Consider the following 25,497-nt stretch of genomic DNA (forward strand, 5'->3'; position numbering starts at 1 on the left):
ATAGTGCCCAAAGAGATTAGTGGCCACCCCTACCCAGCATGATAAATCATGCAGATGTCGCCACCACGCTCACCAAAATGGCTTCTTCCCCACACACTCCTTTTACTGCTATTATACTATATATACACGTTATATACAAGTATCTACATTCGTGTTCACCGTAACGAACCACTAAGTTGATATGGTGAGTGGCAGGGGCAGTGGCAGCCAGTGGCAGACCGCCACTGGCTGCCACTTCCTCCCTCACCTCACCTGACTCGCTACCATTTTCCTTCCACAATTCTGTTTTTGTTTTTATTCACTATATACAGATGTTATATATAAGTATCTGCATGTTTTGTTCACCATAGTAAACAATTAAGCTGGTATAGTGAGTCCAGACAGTAAAAGGTGGTCACACAGAGTCAGCAGACAATACTACCTCCCTCCCCACTAAGATTACTCCTCCCACTACAGCGCTAATTATCACAACAATCCTGCTATTATCAGAATCCTGGTCATTTTTATCACAGTCGGGGATCTTCTGTAATACTATCATCACTAAATAATACCATGAACATATATATTAAGGCTTTTTAAGCGATGCTGTGGTCACAAGCTGAACAGCAGTACTGTGAGCTCATGCTGCGTGTGTCAGGCTTGGTGGCTCACTCAATACTGAGGCCCTCACACCCGGGAATTTGGCCCACAATTTTTTTTTAAATGGCGTCTGTTTACAAAAGCCCTGATGAAGGTGAGGTGAACCCCATGTATCCGCGAGCCATTTGAATCTTGCGTAGTACTCCAATACATCATGTGATGTGATGCACAATTTATAGCAAGTCACTCAACGCATCATATGATGTGTTGCGCAGTTTAAGGGTTAAAAAAAAATCTCGGAGGGAGGCGATGGGGGGAAGGCTCACTTTTATTTGCTCACACCTGGTCCCACGATACATGGGCATTCAGGTCATGTCCTTCGGCCTGTGGTGACATTGGGTGGCTCCTCCTCCTCCGGGGGCTGACGGGGCAGGCTTCTTTCCCTGCGCTCCGTTAGGTCGTATTGGTGTAGGAACGCTTTGGCGTGGTCGACATGCACACATCCCTCAGGTGGGTTTCTCGCCTGTTCCCATGCTGAAACGGGATTGTGATGTTCTGCAGTTCATTCTGGACTTGTCCCGTCTGAACCCTTGGATTCCTTGTTCTACCTTTCAGATGACCGCTCTGTCTCAAGTCTGGCTTCTGTTGGAACTGGGTGCCTGGGTGGGGTCCTTGGACCTCAGGGGCATGTATTAGCGCGTTCCCATCTCCAGGGCTCAGGGACTGCTTTGGTTTATTGTGGGGCATCCAGCTTACCGCTTGTGTTGCCTTCCTTTTTTCTTGAATCTGGCACCTCATGTGTTCCTGCATCTTACTCGGTCATGGTGGCTCTTCTGCATCTGCAACGGGTTTGGGTTCTGGCCTACCTCGACGACAGGTTGGTGTGGGTTCCCAGCCAGTCTACTTGTCTGCTCGCCAGGGATGTGATTCTTTCCCAGCTCCACCGGGTTCGGGTTCCTGGTGCACTGGTAGAAGTCCCATCCGGTTCCGTACTAGGTCACTCGGCGGTTGCTCGAGTGGTTGTTCAGGAGTCTGACATTTGTTGTGCTGGTTTACCCGCAGGCTCGGGTTTGACTTCAGCATCTGTTCTGGTTCCTTCAGGGACGCCCTTCTGCCTTTCTCGCCATTGCTTGGTTTGCCCTCAGTGGGCCTTGCATTGGTTGCTGCGTCGCCAGCTTCCTCTTCAGGGTTTACGGGGTTCAGTGTCTTGGCACCTTCCTGAGCTCTCGCTCGATATGTTCACGGACACATCGTCTCTTGGGTGGGGCTGTGTGTCCTGTGCTCACCAGGCCAGCCAGGGGCAGAGGGGTTTGTCTTTCCGGCGGGCTCACAGCACGGTGCGGGTGTTCGCGGTGGGTTGGCTGTCACTTCAGAGGGTTCAGGTTGCTCGGGGTTTGACCATCTGACTCCATTCGGACTGTTCTCCGGTGGTTCCTTGCCTGAACTGTTGGGGGTTCCCTTTGGACCTTACCTCTTCGTATGGCTCCTCTGCTGGTTGCTGGTTCTCGGGGTTTGGCTCTCTGTGCAGTTCATATCCAGTGTCTGTCCAATGTCCTGGCAGATAGTCTGTCTCGGTTCATTCCCGTCGTGAAATGGATAGTCGATGCCGACTCCTTCGGATGGCTCTGCCAGATTTCCGGGCTCCCAGGAGCGAACCTATTCGTGTCGGCATGGTCGTGTCGTGTCGTGTTTTGGTGCCCTTCCCTGATTGCGGAGCCTTTGCGATGGATGCCCTTCGGCAAGACTGGTCGAGGTGGGGTTCCCTGTACCTCTTCCTGGTCTGGCTGTTGCTTCGGGTTCTAGCTCAGTTGTCTTCCCACGGGAAAATCGTCCTAGTGGCCACTTTGTTACAGGCGCTGCTTGCTTGGTGTCCACACCTGGGGCATTTTCCATGGCTATGTCTCTTTTCAGCAGCTTGGACCGGTCCAGTACATGGTTGGTTCGGTCTTTTCCGCTCTTCGTGTCTTTTTTTTTTTTTTTTTTTTTTTTTTTTTTTTTTTTTTTTTTTTTTTTTTTTTTTTTTTTTTAGCGGGTTTATCACCATATGTTTGGTGATCAGGTGGCTTTGTTAAAGGTGTCCCACATGAGAGCTTTGTTTCAGCGACAGTTTGAAGTTTCCTAATGTTCTTTCTGCCATTTTCTCTTTCTTCATCGGTTATCTTCTGTTTCTGATTGGGTTGTCTTATCAGAAAATGGCGTTTCATTACATTCAATGCTATTTTTTCTCTCTCTCTCTCTCTGGGGAGAGAGAAAGAAAAGGAGCCGAATGGGATCCCCAGAGCTTATCCAGGCTGATTTGCTAATGTCAGACTTTGGCATAAGTCATGTGTATGGAGTTCTATGGGCCTACCGGGGACCACGACCCAGAACTTGGCCCCCTCAGAGAGGCAAGGGGAGCAATGGCCTATAGAAACCCCGTGTGGTAGGAATCGTTCTATGTCTGCCATCGACCGGGTCAGGCATCCAGAAAGGTAAGCATCCCAAAACAAACCCTTATTCTGTTGAAAATTGCTACCACAAGCCGAACAAGTGGATAGAACGCCCCTAAAAGAAACGAGCAAACGATCATGACGTCACACGTGGCCGCGCCACTGTCTGCGCAGCTCCCTCCCTCCCCAGGAGTAGGAAGGGGGAGCCCAGACCTACCGCGCCGGCCAATCACCATCAGTTCTTCAGCTGATGCTAAAGGCTGAGGTCGTGTGCTCCGGCTCCGGTGGTTCTTTCAGCACTGTGTACTGTTGGGGTTTCACCTCTCTATTATTCTCTACCCTTACTCTGGGGTGAGCAATAGTTATGCTCAAGGTAACTCACCGTAGCCCTGCGGGTCTTCCCTCGATCCTCACGGCGCCACTGCACGCCAGGAGAGTCTCCCAGTCAATCTTAACGGCCTCTAATTAAGAATGAGTGAGAACACGACTCGTGCACATCGACTGTCGTGTGCCCTCCCCAACAATAGGGCTCTACGGTTATCCACAAGATCGCCAACTGGTGTTTAAGGTGGCCAGTAACACCATCAGTGGACTGGTGTATTCAGTGGTAGCCTTGGCAAGGTCACACTCAAAGATCAGGAATCAGGCAGGTACTTATTGTTATCACTCTATGCTTACAGGTATAGTATAGCCACAAGATCAATGGAGGGGATGATAAAAACACAAAGAGAGTTTTGTATTTTACTTAAAATGTATGAAAGATGTCACAAGGCCACACAATAATCGATAAATCAACTGATCCTGACTCGGCCGGTAATTCCCACGGATATTATGCGATCACTAGAGGGCAACACTCTCCCCCTCCTCATCAAGTGTCAAGAACAGCTGATCGCAATGGTCTCTCCGCGCGAAATTTGCTTGTTTTCTAGATTCACGCGCGCTGTTTCTTTAAACTTTCCAATATTACTAGAAACTCGCACACTCGATATTGGCACAAATAAACCGTATTACTCAGTTACACTGTACTCAGGCTCAAACAGTCTTTTCTACAATCAATGCTATAATGATTCACTGTAATGGCTTTACATTGTTCTTCACTCAACCATATATTATGAAATATTAACACTGGAGTTTTCAATACTTTCTCTCGTGGGCGATAACGCAATAATTCACTGTACTCACAAATGATTATTCACTGAATGAACATAGACATGTATATGGTATATAAATCAATCATCAATACATGGAAAATAAATAGTTTCTGGGCACATAGCCTAACCTCCAAATACTGGCATAATCTTATATATAATTTACCACTATATGTTCATATCAAAAATCTATAGAAAGATATACACAACACAGTAAATTTATCACTGGTTCCTGGTGCCTGTACACACCAATAATCAACATGAATATTACAAGTACTCTTGATAGTACTGTCTAGCACACTGGTGCTTTACCGTGACATGGGTGAGACTTGCTCACGACATATAAAATCCTCAGGCTAGAAAATGTAGCCGAATAATATAGCTAACTAAAGGGGAATGGGGAGGGAACTAGAAACACCTACTTCACCCTATCCTCCGATGAGAGTCGAGATGTAGCTCCTGGTCCTCGTGTCGGGAACGCCCCCACACTACACGTCGTCGTGTCCTACCAGAGCCTCTCGTCGTCCCACCGTTTAGCGCGTCGTCTCCGTGCCTCCTCACTGCAGGTCCGTCCTCCTTCTTAACTTCTTGAAGGTTGGAGTCGGTCTCCTGGCCGTCGTCTTCTCCCAGCAACGGCTGTCGCCTACGTCTCAGCTACAGTCGTCCGGTTTCCCCAAATAGTCCTCTCTTCCTCAGCTACCCAGTGGCTCTGTCTGCCACTACGCTGTCACGAACTGGTGAATTGCCACAGACGTCACGTACGTCACTGCACGGCTTCACTGCTACTGGCACAGTACCTGACTGGAGCACTTGTTGCTCAAATAACCGTCAATTCCCTCTTCTGGTTCAACACATGAACTAGGGAAGACTTCTCAGAGTACTGGCGGACTTCAGGTGAAGCGTAAATCCACGGGAGCGAGGTACAACTGTCCTACTGACAAGACCATCCGTCGCACGTCCGACCTCTATGACGTGTCGTGTCTGACTGCTGGCGCCAGCTTGGCGCGCTGGCCGGACCCCCTTCCTTCGTGACGTCACTTTTACTATGGGAAGTTTTCATTGGCTCCCGGTGCCACCTTGCTGTCGGTGACCAATCCGGTGCCACTGACGTCACACGGTTTTGGCGGGAGGTCAGTGAGGCCAGCGCCATCTTGGCTCCCTAAAGGGCCTATACCACAGGCCAAAATATTACTATTTCACAAATTTCTCGGCTCTCCGAGAACACTTCACTCTCTCCCATATACCAAATTGTAGCCTGCAACGTAGAGAACGCTTGGGAAAAGTAGACATGACTCTTACTGCAGGCGTGGGAGAATTACAAGGGGGGGAACACCGTCACAGTACCTAGAGTGTGGTGACTGTCTTCTAGGTGGTGCGTGTGCCGGGAGTGATTCTCCAGTACTCTGGCCGCATGTGCCTAGGGTTTCCTTCCCCTAGGTGCCCTGTAAGTACTGCCCTTGGGGCTTGAGGCCACCTTCCACAAGTTCCTTGGGTTCTCCTCCTGTTAGGCCATTTATTGCTTGGTTTTCGGCCACCCTTTGTGTGCTTGGGTGTTCTGTCTCCCTTGTTGGCCTTAGGGTAAGGGGCAGTTTGCACTGGTGGAGCGCAGGGTACTGCACAGCTTGTTTTCACCAATCGTGGCGGCCGGCTCTGTTCTGCCTGGGTACGCTGTCCTCTTTTGGAGTTTTCTTTTTTCTTTTTGTTTGTCTGCCTGGTGGGGAGGGATTTGCCTTTGTTCTTGCCCCGTGTCCCCTGTGTACTGAGTATTCTTCCTTCTTCCGGTGGTTCCCCCTACTAGGTCCGTGAGTGTACACGTCCCAGGGGGTTCAGTTCTTAAAAGGTTGTTTGGTAGACTTGGGCGCCGGTTAGTAGTACCCTTCCTGGGATTACCTGGGCGAGAGTCCTATTATAATAAATGCTCAGGATCCTGGGAAACCCCTGGGGGCACGCGGGTCCGATGGATGTGACCCCGGAGTCCCCCCCTTGCTTCCAGTGAGTTTGAGGGTTGCTCTGTCCCCTTGTCTCCGGGTGACTCTGTCTTTGCCTTCGTCTGCTGCCTGTGGGGTCGGTGACGCCTTTGGCCCAGAGTCCTGCGAGTTTTGTTGCTTGTTTGTGACTCGGTTACCCAGTCTTATGCTGACGATGCGGATGCAGGCAGCACGGGCGTTGCACGTTGAGCTTCGATGGTGGCAGTGCTCTTGGTTGTTTGCTCCTCGGAAGCCTTGAGGCTGCCCCGTTTTGGTTGGTGTTGGGGCTTGGGGGTGTTGGTTGCTTCGGTTCCTTTCACGCATCCCCCTTGTCTTTCCCCTGTTGTGGTCTAGTCTGTTCCTTCCCCCTTCCTACCTGCATCCGAATCCTTACCGTCTGAGTTCGGGGCTGGGCGGGTTTTGAGACTCGGGCGATCTCGGGGAATTCCCTTTCCGGGGTAGCGACGGGAGCATTCAAGCCTATTCCTCCTGCCGTGTTGTATGAGTCTACCAGTGGGCTCCCTTCCTTAGTATTTTTGCGGCTGCCCCAGTTTTTCTTTGTGAGGCCGGGGCTTTGTGGGGACGGCTCGGCTCTGGGGCCTGCCTTGTGGGTTCCCGGGGCTCGGGAGGGGCTAACTTGGAGAGCCTAGGGCCCCATTGGACCCCACCGGGGTTTTTCTACCCCTCTGGGCAGGACTTGCGGTTACGCGGAGTAGGGTCCCCCCCCCCCCCCTCCTCTCCGTACGAGTTGTTGGGTGTCGGCCCCTCCCCAGGCTCGGTTCCTTGTCCCTTGAGTCAGTTAGTTCCATCCTGTCGGTGGGTGCTCTTCTCCATTATTCCCCCTTTTTCTTGGGACGGGACTTCTCTGTTATGTTCCCCTCTTCTTGGGGTTCTGCATGACTCTTGATCTCAGGTTCGAATGTGCCTTTATGAGCCTTCGTGATTTGAGCTTGCTTCTGTGTATTCTAGAAGGTACGGGAAGGTTGTTCGCTACTTCCCAAATTATTGGAACGTCTGTCATCTTTCGGTGTGGCTTCCCTCCGATCCTTTCTAGGGCTTGTTGGTCCTCTCCTGTGCTTATTCTTGGTTTTCGGTCCTGTCTCATTCTTTTGTTGCTGTCTTGGCACTGCTCGTTTTCTTTCCATACTCCTAGTCCGGGATGCCAGATTGGCCTACTTGTAGCCCAATTTTGTTCTAATTAAGTTCATTGTATTCATTTCATAAGCCGGCTATGTATGTCGCTGCTTACTCCTTTTTTGGCTTCTGCCCCATGAGCTGGGCTGTTTCTTCTATTTAGTGGTTCACATGGGTCACAAACTGTTTGGCTACTTTTCTTGTAAAGTAGTCCTAGTTGGCCCCTTCCCGCCGTGCGGGTTGTGCGGTTCGGACATAGTGTCCTGCGCATGCGCCGTGGGAATTTGTTTTGGTCTGGGCAGGGTGCACCTGTGCTGGTGTTTTGCGTCCTTTCTCTCGGGTGCTTCGCCTCTCACTCTTCTCCTTTCTCCGGTTCATGCCCCGTAGCTAGTGGGGTGTTCTGGATTGCAGCTATGGGGAGGACGCTGGGTTTTTCCCTGTGTCATCGGTGTGGGGCGCCTCTTTCGCCTCTACCCTGCCTTTCTGCGTGTGCGGCTCTGACCTTTTTCCCCTAGCGGTGCACCCGGGATCTTCTCGGCTACGTTGCGTCGTGACACGTTTGTGCCTACGTTCGGCAGGTAAGTTTCTGCGGTCTGGCGTCTCTTTCGGCCAGGCGCTGGTTTGTGGTTTTTGGATACGAATATAAGACCGTCAGCACACAGGTGACTGCCCCTATTTCTACCCGTCCAGTCCCACTCGTATGCATGTCCAACCCATGTTCGAGTCGATCAAGGGCGGGACCCCCATCGTACCTCATCCATGTTACAAGGTACGATGGTTGAGGTGCAGGTTATGTACTCACCTAGTTGTACTCGCTTGGTTGTGCTTGCGGGGATTGAGCTCTTGCTCTTCGGTCCCGCCTCTCGGCCGTCTATCGCCTGGTGTGCAGGTTCCTGGGCCTGCTGGGCTCTATCATATCTATATTTGAAACTGTCTGGAGTCAGCCTCCACCACATCTTTGCCTAATGCATATGTGCATTAGTAACATGTGGTACTTGTTACTGTGTCAGGATGTTGTGGGGTGCCATTTTGCTGTAGTTTTGCGCCTGGGGATGCGTGTTGGGGATTGATTGTGGCGTTTTTCGTAGTCTTCTCTGGGGTCCCTCATTTCTTTCCCGTTTTGGAGTGCCTGGCTTGGCCCTTCCATGTACAGTACATTGGTTTCTCTGTCCTCGTCTAGTTGTCCGCCCCTGGTTGTGCTTCCTGGGGTTGAGCTTGGCTCTTTCGTCCTGCCTCTCCCCTGTCGCTTCCTTGACATCTACTGAGCTCTGCCTTCTCTGCACTTGCAGCTGTGTGTGGGGTCAGCCTCCACCTTCTGCATTGCATTCCATTTGTTTACTACTCTGCCACTGGAATGTTTCTTTCTTGCGTTTCTTGGCTTCTTCGGGCACTCCTTCCGCCTGTGTCGCATGGTGTGTGTGCACTTGTGTTCATTAGTGTCTTCGTTGCGTAGATTAGTGTGTAGATTTGGGACTCCTAAACAAAACCCAACAAAACTCCTCAGTTTGTTGTGCCCCCTTCAGTTCGGGTTTGTTTCTCGAAGGCTCTTTTCCTGTTGGCATTTGCCTCTAGGGATTGGGTTGGTGAGCTTCCTGCTCTTCTCTGGTGCAGGGGTTTCTGCTCCTTCGGTCGTGGCGATAGGTTTGTTCGGTTGCAGCCGTCTCCCTCTTTTCTGGCACAGGATGAGACTGCTGCTTTCTGGAGGGGTCCTTGGTTGTTGGTGCTTGGTTGATCGGGCCGGGGGTGCATCGTGTTTTGTGTCTGGTTGCGGCCCTCCACTGTTAATTGCACGCCACGGCTTCTGTTTCCGGGACGCGCTTTGGATTGATCCGGTTCCATTCTTCCCTGTTCGCGGGTGAGGGTCTCCCAGGTCGTCCGCAGTGTTATTGAGGCCAACCAGCCTACGTTCTACCCCCGTGCCCATGATGTTCGTAAATTGGCTGCTCTTGCTGCCGTCTTGGCGGCATGTCCTGGCTGACATTTGGGCACTGAGCTTTTGGCAGTCGTACAGGGGCCTGGCTGCTCGATATCTTGTGGTCATTCCCGTGCCCTTTCGGGCCTGTGTCGCCTTGGGTGGGCAGTTGCAGCCAGTTGTCTCGACTTTGAGTTGGGGAGTGTGCGACAGCCGCCTCCCGGGTACATCCCCCTCTTTTCCTCTGTAGATAGTTAGGTCAGGGGAGCCGAAGGAGCTCCCCCCAGAAAACTAGCGTTGAATGTAATGAAACGCCATTTTCTGGGTGAGACCCTGAGGCTTCCCGGCATCCCTCCCTCCCTCCCTTCCTCCTGGTCGGCAGTTTTTCGCATTTTTTGACATCCAGCCTCAGAACTTATGGTGGATAGCCGGTACGGAAGATCTGGGGCTCCTCCTTCCCACTCCCGGGGAGGGGGGAAGGGGGAGCTGTGCAGACAGTGATGCGGTGACGTGTGATGTCATGATCGTTTGCTCATTTCTTTTAGGGGAGTTCTATCCACTTGTTCGGCTTGTGGTAGCAATTTTCACCAGAATAGTGGTTTGTTTTGGGATGTTTACCTTCTGGGTGCCTGACCCTGTCGATGGCAGACATAGAATGCTTCCAACCACACGCTTCTAAAGGCCCTTGCTTCCCTTGCCTCTCTGAGGGGGCCAGGTTCTGGCTCGTGGTCCCCGTTAGGCCCATAGAACTCCATACACATGACTGATGCCAGAGTCTGACATTAGCATATCAGCCTGGATAAGCTCCAGGGAGCCTCCGGGTCTCACCCAGAAAATGGTGTTTCATTACATTCAACGCTATTTTTTTTTTTAACTCTGGGACCTTCCGGCCCACTTGTTGCCGAGCCTTGCGGCTATTTTTCTCGTGCTGTGTCTTGCAGCATTTTGGGAAATTCAAGTACACCTCGGATATATGTAGCATTTGACCATTTCCCAGGATGTGACCCACAATAGTCGATTAACACCCAGGATCCTAATTACTGCGAGGTGAACAGAGGCAACGGGTGTAAGGAGACTTGCCCATACATCTCGCCCAGCCTGGGTTGAATGCCTCACGCCTCTGCGCTTTCTCCTGAGATTGGGTTGCTGCAGTTGTATGCTCGGGTTCCTGTGCTTTCTGCTGCCTTGGTTGTTGATGATCGTCACTCCTCGGTCATTTGGCTTCAGTCTTGCGCTTCTTTAGTCTTCTGGAGCTGTCTTTGGACTGGTTTCTGGAGGATGTGGAGGCATTGAGTGTTGTGCCTTCGACTGGAGAGCTGGTCTCAGCAGCTCTGGCTTCAGCGGCATTGCTAAAACTGTTTGAATTTATTCTCCGGGAGATGGTTTCTATGTTTTTTCCTCACGCCTGGCATGTCAACAAGGCGTCCTTGCCCTCTCTTGATTCTGCTTGGGTCCTGGCTCTTCAGTCTTCAACTCCCTTTTGTCTTGTTATTTTTGGACGATATTGTATTGTGAATCGGTTTTTGGCGGTGGCATCCTCCAGTTGCTGTCCTATTTCTGATTTGTTGGTGCTCCAGGGGGGGGGGTCGTTCTCGCTCTTCCTGGGGTGATCGTGCCAAGGCTCAGGTTTCAGTTGCTTGATGTGGGACATTGGTGCCAGCTTCTGAGCTGGTGCTCCTCCAGGGTCCTCTTCCTCTGTTTGGCACAGTGGTCACTGCACACAGGTCGGCTTTTCTGGGGTCGCGTCGGCCCTTTTACGGGTCGCCCCATTAACGGGGCAATGGGGGGGGGCAACTGGCCCTGTTTGCCCACTCTTGGTCCCACGATTTGGGGCTCGTGGGACGGGCTTCTTCCCCATCGCTTTGTCAGGTTGTCTTAGTGGGTTTACTTGAGCATGATCGAAACGACCTTGTCCCTCAAGTGGGTTTCTCGCTTGTTCCCAGTTCAGAAATAGGACTACATGGGTCTTCGGTTCATGTTGGACTTCTCCCGTCTGAGCCATTGGATTCCTTGGCCCTCCTTAGAGATGACCACTCTGTCCGAGGTCCGGCTCGGTCCAGGTGCTTGGATGGTGTTCCTGGACCTCAAGAATGCTTATTGGCACGTTCCTATTCACCCGGGGTTCAGGGATTGTTTAGGTTTCGTGGTGGGGTTAAGGCTTACTGCTTGCACTGTTTTCCATCTGGGCTCAATCTGGCACTTTGAATTTTTATGCGTCATACCCGGGTCGTGGTGACCTGTCTTCTTCTGTTAGGTGTTCGGGTGTTGGCCTACCTTGACGACTGGTTGGTGTGGGCTCCCAGCCAGTTTGCATGTCTGCTCGCCAAGGATTTGATTCTTTCCCAGCTCACCGGGTTCAGGTTCCTAGTGAATTGGAGGAAGTTCAATTTGGTTCTGTCCCAGGTTCGGACTTGACTGGGCCTGGTCTTGGATTCTCAGACGTGTCCGTGTCCCTCCCTTCCTCCCTTCTGCAGTGTTGCTCCAGCTGTGGTCCTGCCCTGGTCCTGAACTTGGCTGTTCTTGGGGGGAGGGGGTTCCCAGGTACTCGTCAGTTGCTCGAGCAGCTGTGCGGGAGTCTGAACTTCGCCTTGCTGGTTTTCCCACTGGGTCGGGTTTGGTTTCGAGGCAGTCCCTTCCGCCACTCTCACAGTAGCTGGGTTCATTCCCTGGGAGCCTTGTCAGTTGCTATGTCGGTTGCTAATGGCGCCTTCCCGTTTCCCTTGCTTGATGTGTTCGCTGACACCTGGTTCCTCAAAGTTCTTCTGTGGGAGTTCCTTGTTCCTCAGCGTGAATTTCTCTATCTCTTTTTCCCCCGGGCCAGCTGTTGCTTTGGGTTCTCGCTCAGCTCGAAGCTTTTTTGGGGGAGGGGGATTCTTATGGTTCCATGATGGCTGGTCCAGCCTTGGTTTCAATCGCTACTTGCTCAGTGTCCGAACCTGAGGAGGTTCCCTGACACCTCCCTCCGCCTGAGCGGGGCCTCCTTTCTTCTTGGGCTCTGTTAGGTCTTGGGTTGCAATGTTTTACCAGTAGGGGTTAGTAATGGTTCACCTACCTTTCTGGGTGATACCCCCAGTCGATGGCAGACATGACTATACTCTCAGAAAATGCCGCTCAAAAATACACTCGGTATAAAAAAATACTCAAAAAAAAAAAAAGGCAGCAGTTCATAAGCCATTGCTCCCTGTGCCTTTCTGAGGGAACCAGGTTCTGGTTCATGGTTTCCAGTAGGCATGAACTCCAAGTAACTGATGCTCTAGACTAATACTACTTAGTATAGCTAATATCAGTCAGTCAGCTTCAGGGAGCCTTGGGGGGGCTCAACCCAGAAAATGGCATTTCATTACATTCAATGCCTGTTTTTTTATGCAAGTTGAAGATTAAAATACTCTTATGTATGTATGTTTGTATGTAATGTATGTACTGTATGTCTGTATGTATGTATATATGTGCAGTATATACATAATTTTTACAATCTTCACCAAATGAATTGTTTCAAAAAGGGTTAACATATTTAGCCCTCAGTAATGCAAAACAGTTACAACTTGCAAAAGTTTGTAGATGTCTCTTCAAGTGGTTGTCATCCCTACAGGCCAGCCAGCAGGAGCCCCCCCAGTCACTCCTCGTGTGCCGCCCTCTCTGCCAGCGTCCATGCCAGTCATCCTGGGAAAGGACAAGGAGGAACCAATTAAAGGTTTCCGAAAGGCTATGGTTAAAAGCATGTCAAATGCCATGGTACGTAATGTATCTATGCAAAAAAATTCATTCAAATGTTAAATATATATATATATATTCCTATGTCATGTATGTAGACCAAACAATACCAGTATATTCATTGCATCATGTTTTTATTTACTTTTCAGTCCACATTTATAAATGGTCCTGTACTTGTGTTATTTCAATCTGTGCTTGTGGGTATGGATGATTAGCTGTAGGTAGAAATGCTTTAACTATCTCTTCCTTTAGTTCATTCCATGTATTCACTACTTACACACTGAAAAAATAATTGTTTATATCTGTGTGTCATTTATGTGTGTGCACACTTTTCTAACTGTGTCTATAGGAAAACATGATTTAGCTGTAGGACTCCACCTCGTAGCTGTTGGTCTAATTAGTGCCTTTAACCCTTTTGATATTCTAGTTCTCTCTTGTACCTGCTTTTGAAGTTGTGAATCGAGATGGCTTCCATGACCTCAGTTTCAAGCATACACAGTATTGAATATTTCCAGTTACAGCTTGTGCCCCTTGTTTTGCCTTACCTCATCTGGAATAGACTGTCTGGCCACTTTGTGTATTCCTCTCATAAGTTGTAATCATATTGCCTCTGGTCATTCTCTCTTAGTGTTGTGTGATAGAATTCCTCTAACCTGTCTTCATAGCTCAGCTTTATTATCTCGTCTCATTGCACATCTCTAAACTTTCGTGTTTTTTCTTGTGCTTCACAAGGTGGGGGCTTCCATGGTGTGCTGCCAGGACTGGCCAGACGTGCTGTGTGCTTATCTAGTTGCATATAATGTTCTGAATGAGGTTATGTTAATTTTCAAAGGGCCATCATTATGCTTGTCAATTTTGCAAAAGCTGCCAATTGCTTTCATTTTAACCACTGCGCCACCCGACAATACGGGGTATGGCGGTGCGACACCCGGCTCGGGAGCAATGTTAGGATATTGTAAGATTCAAAATGCGCGTTCGGTGAGTGAGTTACGAGATGGAGGCCTGAGGCCTCCAGTGAGTGCCAGCCATCTTGAAAAAAATTTCCAGCATGCTCCAGGGCCGCGGGTAAGCTAAGTTCTGATTGAGCAACCATGGCTGATGCATGTGCCTTCAGCTCCCAGTTCCCTGTCGGTCGCGGTGTTGAAAGATCCCTGTCCGAATGGGAAATTCAGGCATTTTTGTTTGAAGAAAAGGGTAGTGATATTGATGAACCAAGGCACAATAAAGACCTTACACAGACCTAGGGGTATGGTAGCTGAGCGGACAGTGTGCAGGACTCGTTATTCTGTGGCCCGGGTTCGATTCCCGGACCAGACAGAAGCAAATGGGCAAATTTTTTTTCTCCCTGATGCTCTTGTTACCTAGCAGTAAATAGGTACCTGAGAGTTAGACAGCTGTTACGGAGCTGCTACCTGGGTGTGTACTCACCTAATTGTGTTTGTGGGGATTGAGCTGTGGCTCTTTGGTCCCGCCTCTCAACTGTCAATCAACTGGTGTACAGATTCCTGAGCCTACTGGGCTCTATCATATCTACATTTGAAACTGTGTATGGAGTCAGCCTCCACCACATCACTTTCTAGTTCATTCCATTTATTAACTACTCTGACACTGAAAAAATTCTTTCTAACGTCTCTGTGGCTCATCTGGGTACTAAGTTTCCACCTGTGTCCCCTTGTTCGTGTCCTACCCGTGCTGAAGAGTTTGTCTTTGTCCACCCTGTCAATTCCCCTGAGAATTTTGTAGGTGGTTATCATGTCTCCCCCTACTCTTCTGTTTTCCAGGGATGTGAGGTTCAGCTCCTTTAGCCTTTCCTCGTAGCTCAATCCTCTCAGTTCCGGGACGAGCCTGGTGGCATACCGCTGAATCTTCTCTTTGTCTTGTGTTTAACTAGGTATGGACTCCAGGCTGGAGCTGCATACTCCAGGATTGGTCTTACATAAGTGGTATACAGGGTTCCACTTACCACTTACATACCACTTACCACTAGTATACCACTTACATAAGTGGTATACTATATTCACTGTGTGTGTGTGTGTGTGTGTGTGTGTGTGTGTGTGTGTGTGTGTGTGTGTGTGTGTGTGTGTGTGTGTGTGTGTGTGTGTGTGGAAAAAAAAAATTTGCTAGTAGTTAGTTACAGTTGATTGATTGACAGTTGAGAGGCGGGCTGAAAGAGCAGAGCTCAACCTCCGCAAGAACAACTAGGTGAATACCAGTGTCCGATACAAGTTACACACACACGAATGCGGATGATAGAGCGAGGTGTGTCTTGTACAGGGCAAGCGCCAGGTATGCTGTGGCCTCACAGGTCATCACCTTTGCCAGTATTATCACCATTTGTCTCATCTCCCATTTCTGGGGGAAAACCCCTTCGGCTCCCCGGAGCCATCTGGGCTGATATGAATGTATTAGACAGTGGCATCGGTCTTAAGCGAATGGCGTTCTGCCTACTGGGGACCATGAGCCAGAACCTGGCCCCCCTCAAAGAGGCATGAGGATCAATGACCTATAGAAACTCCCGTGTGGTTGGTAGCATTCTGTCTGCCATCGACCAGGTCAGGCACCCAGAAAAGCAAGCGCCCCAAAGCAAACCCTATCTGGTTAAAAAATTGCTGCTGATAGCCGAACTGTTGAACAGAATTCCCCAAACTAAAATGAGCAAACTAGCATGACTTCACACCCTTCACCACGCCATTTTCTGCACAGCTTCCCTCCTCCCCAGGAAGGGGGAGTTCCAGAACCCCCGTGCCAGTTATCCACCCCCTGTTTTGAGGTTGATGTGAGACTGGGCGTTCGTGTGACTCTGTTTCCTGACGTTGTTCAGTGCTGTGCCTTGTGGTGTGGTCCTGTTCTGAGGTGGTGTATGGACCAGGAGTAAAATTACAAGTACTTGAGTCCTCTCACCATCCATCTTGGGACCCATGGCGTGATATATAATAAGAACTTTATGTTAAAAAAAGCAAAAAAGCAGGCAAACAATGAAATTCTTCACAAAGAATTCAAAGTGCGGCCGCGGTCATCACTACGCACTATAGACTTGTACACAAAGCGTTTTGCCCCCCAGCACCATGTGCTTGTTCAACCCATACGCGGACATACAGTCATCGTTTTCCAAGCAAACTGTCATGTACCAATTCAAATTTTACAACGAATTTGACGTCATGTTCCAAAAAATTTGTCTTATAGGACAGTCGTCAACCAAGGTTCCACTATATCTTTTATTGAGATGATTTCAGGACTTAAGTGTCCCCGTGGCCCAGTTCTCGACCAGGCCTTTTTTTTTTTTTTTATACACCCTCAGGAAGCAACCCGTAGTAGCTGTCTTAACTCCCAGGTACCTTTTTACTGCTAGGTGAACAGGTGCTTCAGGGTGAAAGAAACTCTGGCCATTTGTTTCCGCCTCCATCAGGGATCGAACCCGAACCTTAGGATTACAGTACAAATCCTGAGCGCTGTCCACTCGGCTGTCAGGGCCCTTGACCCCTAGTACCCTGGAGAGGATGATTTGCAAAGCTTTCCATTTGCCAGTAACCTGGTATAAACAAACTGGTTAACAGTTTAAATGGTATTTCTGCTACCCATATTTTCTTCCAGTTCAATAAGCTTCTATTCCTCTTGATACTAGCATATTTGCCTCCTGCATGCCAGGTCTTCAATTTTATTCAATTCTGAAAACATTCTAAACCTTCTGCTTAACCAAGATACTCTTGTAAATTTCGATGAGCTCATTTCCATCTCTTAGAGTAAAAACATATTCCTATACTGTTCTTTTTCTTCTTAGGCTTATATGACTGCAATAGCCTGGGCATTTCTTTAGTGTTTGTTGCTCTAACATTGGAAACTGAGGCACTTTCTCTCCTGACTGCAATGTACTCACTCTTAGCTTTACTTTTTCCCTGTTACTCTTCCCTGTTTACCTCGGTATTCTGTCTGATACCTATACAGGGCTACCTCAGTTTAATAGTTTAATGCGTTCCTGGAGACCGCTCGTAATCCGAAAACTCATAAACCGAAGCTAATTTCCCCATAAGAAATAATGGGAAATGAATTAATCCGCTCCTGACTACCCAAAAACCTCACTTCAAACTAAATTTTATACCTAATTCATCTAAATCTACACTACCAAAGTATGGTCAAGTTATTACTTACCCTTGCTGATGACTGCTGTTGGCGTATGGAAGATGGTGAGGAGAGGGAAGGAGGAGAGGTGTTGCTGTTTGGAAGGGAAGTCCCCTTCAATTATAACATCAGGCAGTGAGGACCCCTCTGGAGTGCATTCTCTGGCACGTTTTGCCTGCATACCACTAGGTCCTAGTTGTGGCTTACTGCTTGATTTTTTCACAACAAAGCGATCCATTGACGATTATTTTTCCCTTCTTCGCAAGATGTCTCTGTAGTGAGGCATCGCATTGTCACTGAAAAGATTAATGCAACGGCCTACTACAGCTTTCTCTGGGTAAGTCGTTTCAATAAAAGTTTGCATTTCTTCCCATATCTGACACCACTTATTAATGGTTGCGGAAGGGACATTCGCTGCTGCCTCATCCTTAGCTAGGTCTTCTTGCTGTTCGTTTTGAAGGGCTTGGAGTTCTTCAGTGGTCAGTTCTTCATTGTGTTCTTCCACCAACTCCTCCACATCATCACCATCCAATTCCAAGCCCATTTGTCGGCCCAGAGTAACAATTTCCTCAACAATAGGCACATCATTTACAGGCTCAAACCCCTCAAAGTTTAGTTCTGTCACACATTCAGACCACAATTTTCTCCAGCCAGAGATCAGGGTTCTTTGAGTCACTTCTTGCCAGGCTTTGTCAATGAGTTTTAAAGCACTACAAATGTTAAAATGGTGTTTTCAGAACTCTTTGAGGGTGAGGTTTGTGGCTTCAGTCACTTCAAAACATTTCCGGAAAAGTGCCCTTTCATAAAGTTTCTTAAAATTCGCTATGATTTTCTGGTCCATAGGCTGAATTAGAGGAGTGATGTTAGGAGGAAGGAACTTTACTGTGAGAAATTTACTGTATCTGTGCAACAATTCATCTTTCAAGCCTAGAGGATGAGCAGGAGCATAGTCGAGGAGAAGCAGGGCCTTGAGTGGCAAATGTTTCTCCTGCAGATATTTTTGTATGGCAGAGCACACCACTTCATTCACCCACTCCGAAAAAAATATCCTAGTCACCCATTCCTTATTATTGGCCCTCCACATCACACACATTTGGTTATTCTGCACACCATACTGTTTGAAAACCCTTGGATTTTCAGAATGATACACAAGTAAGGGTTTAATTTTCAAATCGACACTCGCATTTGAACACAGCACAAGCGTAAACCTATCTTTCATAGGCTTGTGTCCGGGCAATGATTTTTCCTCCTTGGTAATGTATGTCCTCTTAGGCAATCTTTTCCAGAACAGTCCTGTCTCATCACAATTAAACACTTGTTGTGGTAGGTATCCCTCTGCCTCTGCAAACTCTTTAAATTCTTCAGTAAATCTTTCAGCCGCTGGTTTGTCTGAGCTGGCAGCCTCCCCATGCCTCACAACACTTATGAATACCACTTCTTTTTCTAAATTTTTCAAACTATTCCCTGCTTGCCTTAAAGTCTATCGTATCTGCACTTGTTCCAGGGGTTTTCTTTACAAGGTCTTTGTGCAATACCTTGGCTTTCTCACAAGTGATGGCCTCTGAAACACTATCACCCCTTTAACTCCTTGTCGTGTATCCAAATTAATAACAACTTTTCCACATCCTCAAGTATTTGTGGTGTTTGTTTCGTGATTGTTCTTACGCCTTGCCACTTTAGCACTCATAATGTCCTTTTTCTTGGCAAGTATAGTGCATATCATTGACGTGGCTTTGTTGTACTGCCTACAAAGTTCAACAACACGTGCACCATTTTCATGCTTCCGAATGATCTCTTGTTTTTCCTCTATTGTCATCCTCACATGCGATTTCTTGCCTTGATCCTTACCACTGACTTTCTTGGGACCCATGGCGAGGCATATAATAACTTTTATGGTCAAATGGCAAAAAATCCAACAAAACACTGTAAATCCTGGTGAAGAATTCAGGCGGGATAATCATTGGGCACGAGGCACTGGTAAACTGAGGGGCGATCGCCGTGCCACCACATGCTGGGTTGGCCTGTATGCGTATCAACACCCTCGTCTTCCGAGGCAACGCTTGTGTTCCGATGTAAACTTTCCGAGCAAATCCTGCTCGTATTCCAAAAAACTCGTAAACATGGGCGCTCGTATTCCGATAACACTGTAATTTCTGGTATTTGGCTTTCTTACATTGTTTACTGGGTAATTGAATCATGGGTTAATACTGCTATTCTTGTCAACCTCTTTTTAAAGCAGCATTTTTACCCTGTAGTTTTTGTATTTTTGTTTGTGTTATATACTCTATACGCAATCATCTCATTTACTGTCCACCACATGCTATAACCACTGTAGCCTCATCTACTGCTTCCATACCCACCACACTTGTTGTCATTTTTAAGACTGCCATCTCTGTACAACCACCATGCTAACTACGACAAATATAACTACAGCACCAACACTTATGCTCATTACATTAGTTTATATTCCTTAAACTATGTTTGCTCTACATATTTATTGCAGCACTCGGTAATCTCTGCACCTTCTGCAGAGAAATATCCATTTTATTTATAATACTCACAAATGCAATTGCGTTTGTATCGTGAGATAGGCCAACATGGGATACCTTTATTGATCACCCACATGAAATCAAAACAACAAATTCTGTATATCCTTCTAAATATTTAATTTAGTTAAGAAGAATGTATGTGTAAGTTATTTAAGAGAGAATCTCATTTTACAGAAAATTCCTCACTTTGGGTATTGTGATGAAATTGACATGACTGCCTTGGTAAATATGCGTAAAGAGCTGAAGGCTATGGCGGAAGTTCATGGAGTTCGTTTTTCATATGTACCTGTGTTCATCAAAGCCGTATCACTGGCCCTTTCCCAGTTCCCAGTCATCAATTCTACTGTGGACGAAAAATGTGAAAGTATTACATACAAGGTAAGTGAGTACTGTACGTTGTAATAACACACTAGAGTAAAGTTTTTCTGCTTGAGGGAGTCTTGAGTATAGCACTAAGGCAACTAGCCACCTATTTATTGCTGTTGCTGGCACTGGATTTATAATTTATGTAATAGTGCCTTATTAGTTATTATGTAAAGGAGTTTTTTTGACATTGAAAGTATAGATTCCTGTATAAGTTTTGTTATTCTATTGGATAAATGTGTGAAAATATCTATCATCTCTGGCTTCTTGAACAGACCCCATGGTTATTATTTCTTTATCTCATGGTAAAAGATCCAGAAATTTAAAAATTGTACTTGAACGAACCCCTCTGTAATATTTTGTACAAATGCTTGACTTCTGCCTCAAGCACACAATGCAATCCTACATAAAATTCATGTTGTCTTTTCTTTTCTTTTTTTTCCCTTTTTTTTTATAAATCTTGATTAAGACCGACTTTGTATAGCACTGACAATTTGTGATAAAAGTGGAAATAATTTGAGTTTTGTATAGTAAAGCATTACCTCATGTTTGTATATTGAACTGGGGAGGTGTTGCTGACACTTAAGCAACTATTATATTATTACTGCTACAGTACAGTGGAACCTCAATTCAAAGAACCTCAATTCTGCAGATCTCTGGTTGGAACACTAGCATCATCTATCACTATAGTTAACAAATGGATTCATTAGGCAGTGATGTGGTGGAGGTAGACTCCATACACAGTTTCAAATGTAGATGTGATAGAGCCCAGTAGGCTCAGGAATCTGTACGACAGTTAAGAGGTGGGACTAAAGAGCCAAAGCTCAACCAGATTTTATAAACACGTTCGCTGAAGTGGGGGGAGGGGGGGATGGACTTGCTAAGGATGTTGGGACAGAGTTCATAGACTGGTGGAAAAGTTGCCAATCACATCATAGGTTAAAATTAAAGATTCCCTTTGTGAAATCAGACCATAGAGAATGGGAAATATGAGAGTATGAATCGTAACTCTTAACACTTTCGCGCTCTCCGCAAAGGTCACTCAGCCAACCGAATGTGCGCGCTGCGTTTTTATCGCTTAAGCGTAAAAACAAAAATGTGTATACTCTTTTTACTCTTCTGACCTTAGTTCTCATGCTACGTATTTCATTTTGGTACCAACGTGTTCGCAATAAAATTCTCTAGAAGAACATCAGTAAAAAAAGTCACGAAACGTATAGGGATACCAGCACCAAATAAATAACTACGAAGATGACTCGCCGTGAGCGCCCATCAGCAACAAAATGTTTTTACTCTTGGGATTGTAATCACCTCCACACTTATTCTACAGCGTTAATTTTGGTATCAATGGACTCGCAATGAAATTCCCAACACGGTGATATGAATATAAGCGTAGAATAATGATGCGGCCCGCCCGCAAGAGTGTGGGAAGTGGTGAAATTGTTACCCGGTATCGGTGACGGGACGACGCACGGCGCTTTGAAAGTTTATACTTATTTCACTCTCATGACATTAATTTTCTATGTACGTCATTCATTTTTGTGTCAATGTGTTCGCAATAGAATGTTCTATGTGCCCATAGGTAAAAAATATCAACAAAGCGTAAGTTAGAATAGCGCCAAATATAAAACAACGCTGGAACATATCAGTGAGCGTCAAACACACACGAAATGTTTTTACTTTTGTTATGTTTGTCAAGTTTATACTTGTTGCACACAGTTATTTTTGGTTGTATATTGATCGGAATAAAATTCCCTAAACAGACATATGCATATAATACATGATATGGGGGAAGCATTACCAGTATAAACGGCTAAAGTCACCCACCTGCAACCCGTTTGGGACAAAATACCATTTGATCGAAGTTATCCACACCTTTCATGAACTTATTGTACCATGCAGCCTAGTGGTGAGAAAGAGAGCCTCATAGCGCGCAGTTTGAAACAAACCCAAAGTAAATCGGATAAAAATTGAATTTTATACAAATATTTTAAAAGAGGACTCAACTTTATGTCCACTATGCGTTAGCGTTAGACGAAACGGGACGCGCCGGCGCGTCCAGATAGCGCGAAAGTGTTAATAGGGCTCCAATTATCTTTTTAATAATTGTCTTAGATGAACATAAGATTAGAAGAAAGATTTTGGGGCCTTGGAAAAGCCATTAAGCATGTTTAAAACACAAATCTGTGGATCTCTTATATTTCCAGTTGCAGATGTTTTCATTTACAAAAAATATGGGCTCATCCACCTTTGAAAATGAGATTTCAATGGTAGGGCATGGGAAATATGCTGGATATGGTTAAATCTCTCTACAGATATTGTAGGTTCTCTTGGTAGTAGTCCTTCATATGACTGGCTGATATTAAAATTTTGCTCAGTGAAATCAGCCCATAGAGTTGGAAATATTAGGGTATGTATGAATGGTAATTCTGTTAATATGGGGAGGTCCCGGTAGTACATTCGGGTTCTTTCTTGACACACACTCGAGAATTCCAGGTTTAAATCCCGGGTGGGACAGAAATGGTTGGGTACATTTCCTTTCACCTAATGCACTTATTCTCTTAGCAGTAAGTACGTACTCAGGAGTTAGTCAACTTGTTGTGGGGTTGCATCCTTGGCAGTGTCAGTAATTCGACCTGGGGGGGGGAATCTCGATAAAAGTATAACATGTATGAATGCACTCTGGCTTCCTTGTCAGACACAATGAATTATTATTAATTATTAATATGGCACTAATCATGTTTTTAATGATTATCATAGATGGGCGCATCATTAGAATAAAGAGTTGGGGCCTTGGGAAAGCCATTGAGCACATTTAAAACCAAATTATATGGTTTATTTTAATTTTGAGATTCACTAATGTTTTCGTTCACTATGTGTTCCTCCTGGGAGTCACCTCTGGTTGGAACGAATTGGAGTTGGTCCCATATACAGGTAGTTCGTTGAATCGAAGTTGCACTGTACATGTACATTGATAGGCTGTTTTACATTAAATTTTGTTTAAAACCATTTTTTGTCTCTGGAAAATATCAGCAATTGTGGTGCAGATATATATGTATGTTTGCTGGCATTAAAAAGAACAATATTATATTTGTCCCTGTCATAGGCAAGTCATAACATTGGTGTAGCGATGGACACCAGTGATGGACTAGTAGTACCCAACATTAAGGGCGTACAAGGACTAACATTGCTTGAAGTAGCCGCCGAACTGAACCGTTTGCAGGACTTGGGGTCACGAGGAGCTCTCCAAACTCAGGACATCACTGGTGGCACCTTCACACTCTCCAACATTGGCTCAGTATGTTTCACATTTCTTATTGTAACCTTTTTTTTGTCTTAATATTTCTATATGTATTTTGTACAAGAGTAATAGTGCGTATGTTCAAGCCTGACTTTAATTATGATGGATTGTAGGTCAGTTGACAAGAAAAAGACATATAAACGTTTTATAATGTAAATTGAATTTTTTAGATAAAGCTTCAAGGAAAACTTAATTTCCACGTAACACTTCAAGCATTAAAACATTAACAAAAAATGTTGTGTATAATTCAATAATAATGAATACTGTACAGTATTGCAAGTATTATGTAATTTAATTACAAGATGTTTAGGTAATGGATGCAAGAAATTTACTGACATAATCAACACACTGGCTGTGAAGGTTAAACTTAAAAAATGTAAGAATGTAGAAAACTATAGGTCTATTGTATAAAGTGATTTGTAGAAATGCATACAAAAATATTTTGGTATACTTCCAGGCTAGATAATAATCTTTCAACCTTGAGAATTGCAAATAAGCATCCCAGTACAATTTGGCAGCAACAGCCTTAAACACTGCTCTCACACTGCCATCCTTCCCTTCACATATGCATACAGTATTTCACTAGAATAACCTAGTTTTACAATATTTTCTACATAACACACACATTATGACGAGTATCATGACATGCTATTGAAACCTATTAGAGTAGACCAAATTCTGCACACTGTGGTCAATTTATAAACTTTATGATGCCAATTGTTGTTTAATCAGCTTGTCTACCTATTTATCATTCTCATTCTTATTCTTGTTACAGTTTAAAGCATATTACAGGTTTCTTGGAGTAGCATATCAACATATTTCTGAGCTAAGATTTCTTAGAAACTTTGAGCCATGTGGTATGTTCAGTACTGTACTCTCATCACTTGCCAGATTCTCGTCGAACTTTAAGATTAATAAATGATTCACAACATGGTTTTAAAAATGGCCGTTCATGTATAATAAACTTCCTATCATTTTATTCCCGCATAGTTGAGGCAGTTGATAGTGGAAAGGTTTGTGACGCTGTGAATCTTGACTTTACCATAGATTTTGTTACAGTGCCACATGAAAGATTGATTAAAAATATAGAGGCTCACAATATTGGGGGGTGCTATATTAAATTGGATAAGGGCATGGTTATGCCAAAGGAAACAAAGAGTTAGTATAAATGGGGTTAAGTCATAGTGGGGAAAATGTTGTAAGTGGAGTGCCTCAAGGCTCTGTCCTGGGACCTCTGTTATTCATAATACTGTATATATAAATGATTTAGATTCAGGTTTGAGCAGCAATATTTGCAAATTTGCTGATATAAAAATCGGAAGGAAAATAAACGTGGAAGACTCGATATCACTTCAAGGTGATCTAAATTGGGTTTTGAAATGGCCAAAAGATTGGCAGATGCAGTTTAATGCTTACAAATGTAAGGTTTTGAAGCTAGGTAATGATGATAGAGTTACAAGATATGAGCTAGAAGGTGTCAAGATTGCAAATTCGGATTGCGAAAAGGATCTGGGAGTTATGATTAGTAATAATTTAAAACCAAAAAATCAATGCATAAATGTTCATAAAAGGGCAAATGGGACACTGGGATTTATTTATCGAAGCATTAGTAACAAGACATCTGGTGGTGTTCTTCAGCTGTATCTTGCTCTGGTTAGGCCCCATTTAGATTATGCAGTTCAGTTTCGGTCGCCGTATTATAGAATGGATATAAATTCACTTGAACGTGTCCAGCGTAGGATGACAAAGTTAATCCCACAAATTAGAAACCTGTCATATGAAGAAAGATCGACAAAGCTTAAATTATATTCTCTAGAAAGGCGAAGAATTAGGGATGACATGATAGAGGTTTACATGTGGATGAATGGACATAACAAAGGAGATATTAATGGGGTTTTAAAAGTATCGGCACCAGAAAGAACACGAAACAATGGTTATAAATTCGATAAGTTCAGATTTAGGAAAGACCTGGGTAAATACTGGTTCTGTAACGGGGTTGTTGATCAACCTCAAGGTTGATTTGTGGAACCAGTTACTGCATAACGTAATAGAAGTAGGATCCCTTGATTGTTTCAAGCATATGTTAGACATCTATTTATATCCACCCAATCTCATTCATATATATACTGCATATGTATGGGCCTATTGGCCTATTAAGGCCATATAAGGCCTATTGGCCCTCATATGGGCCAATAGGCCTTTTGCAGTTACCTTCATTCTTATGTGAGTAATTAGGTAAGCTTTTCTGTCTGGTTTTTATTCTAGACTTTTGTCACAGAGAGGTTATG

General features: G+C 45.6%; 1 protein-coding gene across 2 annotated transcripts in view; it reads left to right on the top strand.

The window, feature by feature from the left end:
* The window catches only part of Dbct (Dihydrolipoamide branched chain transacylase E2), a 68,387-nt gene that overhangs the window by 30,795 nt on the left and 12,095 nt on the right, over positions 1 to 25,497 (top strand). For both annotated transcript variants that reach the window (XM_045760626.2, XM_045760627.2), the window contains exons 6-8: positions 12,759 to 12,901; positions 19,720 to 19,923; positions 23,015 to 23,206. In XM_045760626.2, the coding sequence (XP_045616582.2) occupies positions 12,759 to 12,901; positions 19,720 to 19,923; positions 23,015 to 23,206 (539 nt within the window). The remainder of the gene's footprint in view (positions 1 to 12,758; positions 12,902 to 19,719; positions 19,924 to 23,014; positions 23,207 to 25,497) is intronic.

Source organism: Procambarus clarkii, chromosome 63 (genome assembly GCF_040958095.1).
Source record: "Procambarus clarkii isolate CNS0578487 chromosome 63, FALCON_Pclarkii_2.0, whole genome shotgun sequence".
NCBI lineage: Eukaryota > Metazoa > Arthropoda > Malacostraca > Decapoda > Cambaridae > Procambarus > Procambarus clarkii.